This window comes from Trachurus trachurus (genome assembly GCF_905171665.1).
Source record: "Trachurus trachurus genome assembly, chromosome: 1".
NCBI lineage: Eukaryota > Metazoa > Chordata > Actinopteri > Carangiformes > Carangidae > Trachurus > Trachurus trachurus.
The window spans coordinates 12,418,987-12,429,543 of NC_139891.1; the positions used below are offsets into that span (position 1 = coordinate 12,418,987).

Below are 10,557 nucleotides of genomic sequence, written 5' to 3' on the forward strand. Positions count from 1 at the left end.
GCCTTCTTGTGATGTGTGTTGGCAAGTTTTGTAACAGAACAGTTCCTTTTCTTGCTTGAAATCTATTTTAATCATCAAAGACTTCCTGCCAGAAATGCTTCGGTATTGAGATAGCATACCACAAAACAAACTTCACACAAATCTTAAACCGTGAATGGGGTTCAGGTGCTTCTGTATTTACTGATTTGATTTGATATTCTTTTCAGTTTTTCTTTTATCTTTATTTCAAACATTTCATCTAGAATGCTTTAAAGACACACCTCCCCAATGTGGAAGCCACATGCACTCTCATGCATGACAGGCATGCAGAGAGGTCTGGTTTGTTGTTGTAACATAAATGTTTCTTAGATTGTTTGGTTTGGTTTATTCAGCTGTGATAACTACCCCCCTAAAGAACAGCAAAAAATATATATTAGTCCTCTGGGGGAGGTGGGTTTCATTTTCCTCGAAGGGCTTGTTACGCAGATGAAAAAAGGAAATTATGAAGAAATCTGGTGGAACCTCCCATCTCCAGTAAATGTCACATGGATTACGGTCTGCTATTGAAAACAGGAATTGGGGGGGGGAGGTGGGGGCACCACTTACTTCACGCTGCTCTTATCTGTTTACTTTTAGAGAAGCTCAAACAGCTGCAGCAGGACAGAGTTTCAGTATCTAAGTCAAAGAGCACAGGAGAAAACAGAGGACTGTCTGTACCCGGACAAAGATGAAGCACAAACGGACTTTGTTTTTGCTCTGCCCATTTCTATTCTTTACCACCATTTCATCCACAGATAATGGTATGCAATATAACATTAGTCGCTTTCGTTTGATATCCTTTGGTTTTGTTTGTTTAAGAAATGATCGTGTTTAGTTTTGCAGCCCAAGCCATTTTTTTCCATCTCATTTGCTATGTGAAATGGTTTGTTACAGTTCTGCTGCTCTTCTGACAGGAAGCTGACAGAATCTTTTTTTTCCTGTTCTGACTAAACTCTTTTGACTCAGAAATAGATTTTCATTTTCATTTTAAATGTTTACTGACATTTTCAATAATCTCAAAATGTGAAGTATGTTTATGTCCTGTGTCTGTTTATACACAAACACAAACACAGAGATGGGATTGATATTCTTTTGTTGGCAGTGCATCAGTCCTTGTCTTGCTAAATGCCATGTAACACACACACACACACTTACACAAACGTGTCATTGCAGTGTGTTTCAGGCCTGAGCTGGAAGACAATATTAAGATGGATGGGATTCAGAGATATTTTAACCCTGGCACAGAGTTAGTGCTGTCATGTAAACAGGGATACACACCTGTGTCCGGCCCTCGGAAGATTGTTTGTGGTGAAAGTGGAAAATGGTCACCGACCAGTTTATCCTGCAGACGTAAGTTCCTATTATTCTAGTGAAAATTGAATGTATTGTGACAGTGATTTATAAATAAAGTTTGTTTTTTTTTCAAGACAAGACTTCTTTTTATTCCTATTATAAAGGTTAATTGTGGTTTAAATATCAGTGATATGTATGGAAGAGATTGATCAATACAGTTTTGAGAAGATATAGCCTTTATCTTTTAAGAATAAATCACATTGTCACAATCATTTCACAAGAAGAGGGAAAAAGAATATTTTATTTATTGTCAAGCATGTACATGCAACATTTATAATAATTTCTGATTACAATATTCCTATCATGTTGCAATACTGTAAGTATTAAGTAATGGTATATAATGATACTAATCTAAATATTTGGCATGTTTGGTATGAATATATTCAGGACCACAGAGTAAGTTGTTTTGTTGTAGATAGTGAGTTACAATGAAATCACAGCTTGACCTCATTAGGGTTGTATGTAACTACAGCAGGTAGAGCAGTGCACATGTAGTTCTGTTTTTATAATTCAGTAAAAGCTAAATTGCAAAAACGTTTGTTTACACACATACTCTCTACTCTCATGCAGCAAAACGGTGTCCCATTCCTCTCCTGTCTAATGGAGAATTCCACTTAGTTGACAATGCGTACCAGAGCACCGTCAACTACACTTGTAATGAAGGGTAATGTGAGAACATCTTGTTAAATCTTTTGTGTGATGTCTTTCATTACTTTGGGGATAATCTGCTGATGAACCTGGATGAGATCTCCTGTTATGCAGTGGTTGCTGTGTTAGGCCATATGTTGTCCTCTGTTCTCTTGATCCCCTTCCTGTTCCGTATCCCTGGTAATTTCAGTGTGCAAATTAAAGCAGAAGTAAGCCATCCGGTCGTTTTGGTTAACTTCCTGTCAGCCGATGGAGTTAGCAGACCCCGCCCTCGTCCATACGTCACCACATTAACGCACATCCCTTGGCTGCACACAGAGAGGACCGCCCCTTTATGCCGTTCTCTCTCCTCATTGGATAAAGGTTGTAGGATACAAGGAAAGTTTTCTCCTCGGTTTACAGCAGAGCAGAGTGACTGACAGACCCGTGTTTCAGACCAAACACTCTATGTAAGTGATTGCCGTCGGAAGATCTAACTATTTAAGACTTATATTAACACAAACATTCCGCTTACTTCTGCTTTAAGTATCTCTAGTCAGGTACATTATTCGTTCTACTCATCAAGTTACTGCTAGTGCCACTGATTACTAACTGACTACTAAACAATGACAGGATGCCTACTGAGAACAAACAACTTGACAACTGTATTCAACACACATTAGCTGCAGGAAACCAATTAACCAAAGTCAAGATAATCTTGCCCCTATCTAACTTTTGTCTCCTTTTCCTCTGATCTATAAACATTTGGCTTTAATGCATTCAATATCCATCCATTGTCAAATCCACTATCAAATATTTTGTGAATATCTTCACTGTCTAAACTGGCTGCATTTCACAGGTACGTCTTGACTGGACCCAGCTCTGCTCTGTGCCAGGCCAATGGAACATGGAGTGGACCGGCACCAGAGTGCAGTCGTAAAAGTAATCCACTGCAAGACCAGTGAAATATACAAAAAATATACAAAATATATTACTCACTCATGAAAATAAAATCTGTGATCTTCAAAGACATTATTTATCTAGAAATAGAAGACAACAAACCTATCATTTACGATGTTCTGTTTTTAATCTTAACAAAAACACTATAATATGCAGTAGCCTACATATCAACCAGCATATTCTCTCTCCTCCCTTGTAGCTGTGACCTGTGGTCTTGCTCCAATTCCAAAGTTTGGATTGGTGGTTTATAATAAGAGGATAAGAGGGAACACCACTAAGTACGGCACCAGCGTGACATACAAGTGTCGGCCTCCGTATGCAGTTACTGGTGCTGAAACTGCAACATGCACCGAGAGTGGCACATGGAGCGAGACGCCTGAATGTCAAGGTATGGGATAATAACCACTGTAAGACACATTTAGTGATTCAACTCACTGTTTGTCAATCAGCAGACCAGGAAACAACCTCAGCAGAACGCTCCACATTGGGGGAGCGGAGGGGGTCCAGATTTCATGGAATTTTAAATGCTCAGGTTTCTCAATTTTACTCTAACACAAAATTATCCACACATAGAAGATAACAGAGACTATCGTACACCCATCAGAAATTCTCCACTCTGATCTCACCCAAGCCTTTTGTCCACTGTTTATAAAGTGCAACACATCACAAGAATTATCAGTGAGATGTGACTGGGAGTCCATTTGACAGGCTAAAGGCCTTTTTGACACATACGATGGACATTTTGTTGTGACCATGATAAGTTTAATGAAGATACATTGTTTAAGTATAGTTCAGTATAGTAAGTGATCCTGACCTGAATATTAGGCATTGTCTTGCTAAGTGTTTATCTGAGATTAACAAACTTCAGGGCGGTCTAAAACCATTCGATGAGCTGTTTTTGATGGGTCTGAAATCCTCTTGATTGACATATTCAGAGGTACTTAACAATTCTCAAGTGGGTTTGCTGAATTAATGATCATTAAAATGTATTTTTCAAAAATAGTGGACTACAGCTCAAAAGGTTGTTCTCTATGCCAGTAGGGGTTGTAAGTGTATCGTTTGTAGGAAACAAGACAAAACAATCTGCCAAGAATAAAGCCTTTGTGGATTTCTCACTCTAGTAGCTACTATGGGGAAGAAAACGCTTTCTTCCAGTTAAGTGGCCATCATTAGGCAGAAGTAGGAGCTGAAAGGGAACACATTATAATACATTAGATTGAATGGAACCACATTTTGTTCCAGGGAAATAGATCCATACACTTCAACCAGCAACACTGTGGGATAATCAGCAGCCAAGTGGTACAAACAGAAGAAGACAACAAACACAAAACAACATGAACTTTAATGGTCTCTCTAATGATTTGACTGAGTTTGTTCTTTTGCAGTGGTGACATGTCCTCCACCAGGGGACATTAACAATGGCTACATGTCAAACAAGGACCAGAGAGCCTTTGAATTCATGGAAACAATCAAATATGGCTGCAACGGGAACTACATCCTGCTGGGAAGCATGGAGATTGTTTGTCAGAAGAACGGGAAATGGTCAGAAAAGCCAAAATGTGTGCGTCGTCTTGGTTAAACATTCTGTAAGGCAGAAAAATATTTGAGTTATTCGTTTTTCACAACACAGACACATGGGCCATTAAACCCCATGCCAAATTTGAATGCATGAACATAATGCCAAATATATAAAATAAGGTTTCAAATATGAAAAACTAAGCAGGCCCTCTCCTCTGTGGCTGAAGGCCGGAAACCGCACCTGCTGTTAATCATTACTTCACACACCAACCATATTGGCAAAATTAAATCAAACATGTTTGAGGTACCAGAGCCAAAGTCATATTCTAAGCCAGAGGAACTGGCAACCTCATTCCTCTCAGTCTGCAACAGATTCGTAAATTTTATCTGGTGCACGACGCAGGGTGAGCAGCTCTATTCCTCAGCCCATTATCAGTGAATCCCAGTTGTTTTGGTGGCCATTTTAAAAACACTCTGCCAGGCTTCTTTTTTTTTCTTTTTTTTTTCTTTACAAAAACAATCTGCTTCTTCGTCTTCTCATCAACCCTCATAAATTTGAGCAAGGACACATGTTAATACTCTCACACAAAGGAAAGACACACTTGGGGAGAGAAGGCAGAGCTGATAGAGATTTGACAATCTAACCAGCAGCAAGGCAAGGCATAGCTCGAGGTATAGCCCATTTTTACAAACAGTTTGTCTCAAAGGGCTTTACATAGCATCATTACAACATCCTCTAGACCCTCACATCGACTGAAGAAAACCCTTAACTTGAGTAGCTTGAGTATGAGGAGGAAAACCACTGATAGAGCTTTACAGCTTACATTTATGCCGAGGGATTCACTACCAAAAATATCACCAGGACCTGCCCAGAACATCCTCAAGACATTTTAACAGTCTAATTCCACAATACAGTAACACATAGTGGTTCAGGGGTTTGATCCATGATTTAAGAAAATAGTTGTGTTGTATGTTTTTGTAAACAAAACTGCAAAATTGCTCATGAATGTATTCCTATTCCCAATATTTCCTGTGACTTTTATAGGTGACTTTTACTTCTTACTTACTTTTTAATGTGACTGTTTTGAGTGTTACAGAATAAATCACAGTCTAAATGTGATGCCATTGATTGTCTTAAGGCTCCTGTTTTTGACCTGCGCTAAGAACTTATCAATATAACAGTAGTGACAATGAATTTATAAAGCACAGCCCTTTCTTTGGTTTACATTTTTCTCTCCTCATTTCCTCTGACTTATAGTTGCTTGAAGTGTGTTGCACAGGGTAAACTGAGGACTGACTTATTGATCAATGTTGCTATAAGAAACCTGATAATAACAATAAATAAATGTTTACATCCCTTTTTTAGTTTGTAGTGTCCTGTGTCTTGCTCTCATCTCTTCTTCTTCTCTTCATTATTGATCCATATTGTAGAAAAGACGCAATATATACATGTGATTGTAGTATGAACACAGTCTGTCTGACATTTAGATTGTGTAGGAAGGAAAACTCACGGCTACTCAGCACTCACCATGTCGAACACAGGCCAGCTCCAACAAAGAAAGAAGCACTGAAAATAAACTGAATCCTTCTTAGGAAAAAATGCAGTCAGTTGAGAGATTTTTGAACCTGAACCTTAAATTCCTTCCATCGACTTACAATTACTTTAAATCACTGGCATTGGTTTTTGACAGCAGAATAAAACAAAGACTAAATCAATTGACTGATGAAGAGCAAACTCTTTTGTGAAGAAGAGACATGTAGCCCAATAATAAGGCTAACATTTGCTTGATAGTAAATGATAGATTATACAGTAACTATATAATCAAAATGAAAGACAGGACTGTCTAGTAACTCCCAAGTTGTTGTTTTTTTAATCAACCACTTTCTATAATTTGCTAATGTTAAAAATCATCTTTGCATGGTATCAAAGCAGCAGTAAGCAGATGAGCCGCTGTCTTTGTTGGCCAGTGTTGCTCTGGCGCCGCCCAGTGGTGAACATGCAGCTTGCAGCTGTGTCTGTGAGAGCCTCCAGTCCATGCAGCTGCAGCTCCAGTTCCTCATGAGCAAAGCAGATGACTTACACAGCTGCCTTGTGAATGGGTAGGGTCTCCAGTACCCACAATGCACTGGTTTCATCTGGCTGTTTCTGGCATTTTAGGAAGTTTTCCTGTGTGTTCTGGCAGGCAGGGTCAGTTAGACACAGATGGGTGAGGGTTACGCACCTCATAACCTTATACATGACACTTACATGCATGGAAATTACACCTTGGTTCATCGGGCCAATAACAACAAAAACCCTTGTTCGATGCACCTCACGTCAGAGAACATTCATTATAATGTTGTGATATGGTTAGCTGCTTAAGATTGATTTAGATATGTTCCTTATTCATTTATTGCAATAAAACAGGAAATATCTGTTGCTGAATGACACGATTTGTGTTCACTGTATGAAACTGTCATGGTTTAACTGATACAACCTGACTAAGCCTCAAAACCCCCACTGTGTGTGTGTTCAGCTGTTAGATTTCTCTCAGCAGCTGTGTGACAGGTTGGAGCAGCTGGTGTTAACGTACGCCAACCACAATCTCCTCTGTTTGGATGAAACCGAGCCTAACAGGTACACACACACACACACACAGAGAGAGAAGAAATAGCCTTATGTGTTCTAAGCTTATTGTCTTAGTCGAAACTTCTGCATATTGTCTGACTTCTGAACATCGATATCCAGCAGGTGGAAAGAGAGTGGGACCAGTTGAGCTCACACCAGATGTTAGAAGTAAAACCTGAAGGTAGTTATTATGGGACAGTTCTGTGTGCTGGTGAGAGATTCTCATGTTCTGGTTACTGGTGTCTGGATGTTGCAGCAGAAACGCCAGCAGTAAACAGTAAAGTATCATATGTTAACATATATGGACTATTTGGGCACTTCATTCTGCTGAGTGTGTTAATGTTGTAAACTTGAAAGAAATGTACTTTATGTATTTTAAGTTTTAAGACCGTGTTGTAATAAAGTCCTGAAGTGTTGTTGTTTTTTAAAAAAACGCATTTTATTTACATTAAACATTGTATTGAAATAATTACACACAATCACTTTTCCGTTTTTCATAAAGTCAAAGATAATGAGGAAAAATTGTACATTTTAAACCAAGCTGCCATTATTTAGGCCTCACAAGTGAGCACCCAAGTTACTTCAATTTAACAGGTTCATCAAGCCATTTAAATTAGTACACATATGCACCATTTCATTTTCAATAAATTAATATCCAAAAATGGGCGATTTCACATCTTTGAGCATGTTTTTTCTTCTTCTTTTTCTTCAGCCTTAAGTTCAGCCTGCTGTGTTCAGTTTGACCTTGTAACCACTCAGTCCATCAGTTCTGTTGACTGGACCTAAAGAAAGGCATTTACCTTACAACAGAAAATAAAATCTACCACTTACAACCAACATGAATCATTCTCTAATTCAATAAAATATATATGACTCTTAAAGGGCTACTATACCTCTAAATCTCTAAAGTACAAAAGTAAAGTGGAGTTTCCCTTCATTACAGTGATCAGTCTTTAAACAATATACAGACAAATGATTACAAAAACACTACACATGTATGCGTAAGCACATTTAAAAAAGTCCAGCTTTGTCAAAAAATGCAGTGATGTAATGTGTCCCACCTGGAGGTGCAGACATGCAGCCTCTCATCTACTACACAGGCTTCGATAAGAGACTGGACAAAGTAGGCTAGTGTGCACTTCTGGATCCGGTGGTGGGAAAGGGGCAAGAATCTGTTTTAAAAGTCAGTTAAGGTTAAAGGACTGGATGCCAAATCTCCTGTTTTTACTTCAGTGAATAAACAATTGAGCCTTCATATGGTTTTTAACACTGGAGGGCAAGGCAACAAAGAACTGACTAAATACAAAACAGATTCAAAAGGGACACGAGAGGAAATATAATTCCAAAGAGCCGATAGAAAAAGTGAATCTCAATTCAACCGCCTCTGACCAACTCTGACTGACAATCGCAGTGTCCCACATACGACACGCTGACACCTACAAATGGCATTGATATGAACACTAACAACCAGTGAGACACACAAACACAACCGTACCGTAGCTCATCACAGATCCAACATCAATACACAGTTAATACCCAGAATAACCTGATATCCAAGAATCCCCCATCTTTCTAATGATATCCCTCCTCCTTATAAGACAATACAGTGACTCCTGGCCTTCACAGCAGTATCGGTTAAAACCCAGAGAAGTGATTAAGTGTGTGTACTGAACAGTACCAGAGTAGAGGGCCGGTATAATTTCAGACCATCACCTGTCTGTGTGGTGTGACTGATGTAAAGCCATCTAACACACGAGCATGAGAATCTAAGGAAGCCTAAACCTATGGAAAAAGTTCATGTGCAGCTACAGAACAGAGACGCTGACCATGAGAGAGATGTTTGCAAAAACTAACCTTCAGCAGTATTGAACTCAATCACTATCAAACCTCATCTATCAACACAATCATATTCATATCACTAAAACCTCATTAGTGCCCGACTCCAGTGTTTCTAAAGGGAAACGTCTGCATGTCACACACACTGTCCTTTGGTAAGAATGATGGTGTCTCTGATGTCGGTTATAGTAAATAAATTAGACCAAAGTAAGTGGAGAAAGAAGATGAAAACAGACTTGCAAATAACCAGTCATAGCTTATAGGCCTCTGTTATCAGCATATTTGAATTGTTACAAGACCTTAGGGATTTGTTGAAGTGCAATTTCACAGAAGTCTGGAATCAGTGTTCTCACTAAACTATTCAGTAGCATGTTACTCTTCAGTGCATAATCTCCAGTGTGACAACGATACAAAGCTCAAGGGGCTACAGGCGAGGAACACAAATAAAAGTAGCCAAATCTATCAGTGTTTCATCTTAGATAAGCAGTGGCCATTTGGCACCATTGGGGTGAGTGTGACTGGCCACCCATGGCACAACGATTTGGCATAAAGAAAAGTGTCGGGTTCCACCCTGTCGAGTCAGTAGCAGTGATGCATCATGGGAGCTTGTCCGTAATCACATGGTTTCAGGTGTGTGGGGAAAGGATTGAAATGCATTATTAGAGTGTAGAGTCTGTTTGCAGTGGTGCAGGATATCACATGTGAGGTAATAAAGGTGCCGAATTTCGCAGTTGTTTTGTGTTGCGTTTGTCTTCTTAAATTTCATTGTGGCTGAGATCAGACGCATTTTAGTTACTACACCATCAAGTCTATTTGTGGGGTGTGGGACTTGTGGGACAAGTTCACATTGTAATTAAAAGAAAAAAATATGTTCACACTCATTTAGTATACTTAGATTTGATTACTTTAGAGCCAAAAATGCACTTACCCCTTTTCTTAGACAAAATATATGTCAAAGTGTTGGTAAAAATAAATCGGTGTCTCCTTCTTTCCTTCCTTTTTAAGAGTCAAACATCAGATGAAGCCTGGGAATATGACCAAGTATTCATCCTTGACTCTTCCCGGTTGGTAATGGTCAATAAAAAGGACAAAGACAGAAAATAACATTAGGGACTGATGACCGACTTACCTTGTCCTTGAACAAAACCTTATCAGTCTTCAACTTCCTAAATTCTACACCTGACCATATGTTTTGTTGGGGGCGGGGCCTAGCCTGGGGGTAAGCACTGCCTGAGGGTTTTAATTGAGAACAACAAAGTCCTTTAGCTTTTATGCATATATCAAAACTTCAAATATTCTTGAAATACAGTAGACAGTCAGCTGTTAAATTGTAGCACCACCAACAATTATTATTATTATATCTGTGACCTAGTTTATCTTCTTTGACTGATATTGTAATTTCTTCTGGTACTTTTTCCAAGTTAAAATATATTCCTTCAGTGTGTACAACTGCTCACAGCTGCTCCACAAGTTAATATTAATTTGTTTGAGTGTATTGCAACAGCAGAGTAAATATGGGCCAAACTCTGTTTGTTTCTTCTAATCTTGAATTCCCAAGTATATGTAGTGTGCGTGTATAGACAGCACTTGACTGTCATCATCCCTGTGCGAGTGTTGTTAATGTTCAGCAGCACTGC

At 39.0% G+C, this 10,557-nt stretch overlaps 1 protein-coding gene across 2 annotated transcripts; it reads left to right on the top strand.

Moving 5' to 3' along the window:
• The first annotated feature begins 140 nt into the window (after positions 1–140).
• On the top strand, positions 141–5,596 carry LOC311004674 (beta-2-glycoprotein 1-like). 2 transcript variants are annotated; one of them, XM_083996844.1, is made up of 6 exons: positions 141–779; positions 1,192–1,368; positions 1,942–2,035; positions 2,858–2,940; positions 3,158–3,346; positions 4,344–5,596. In XM_083996844.1, the coding sequence occupies exons 1-6, from the start codon at positions 707–709 to the stop codon at positions 4,535–4,537; spliced, it is 810 nt and encodes a 269-aa protein (XP_083852970.1). In that variant the 5' UTR covers positions 141–706; the 3' UTR covers positions 4,538–5,596. The 2 variants fall into 2 exon arrangements, with proteins under 2 accessions (XP_083852970.1, XP_083852971.1); XM_083996845.1 differs by having other exon boundaries at positions 141–1,368.
• Positions 5,597–10,557: the final 4,961 nt, after the last annotated feature.

Bases quoted from the DNA above. Each gene is read 5' to 3' on its own strand.
- LOC311004674 (XM_083996844.1), top strand. From the start codon at position 707: ATGAAGCACAAACGGACTTTGTTTTTGCTCTGCCCATTTCTATTCTTT. The intron at 1,369-1,941 runs GTAAGTTCCTAT...ACTCTCATGCAG, and splicing joins GACCAGTTTATCCTGCAGAC to CAAAACGGTGTCCCATTCCT. The intron at 2,036-2,857 runs GTAATGTGAGAA...TGCATTTCACAG, and splicing joins AACTACACTTGTAATGAAGG to GTACGTCTTGACTGGACCCA.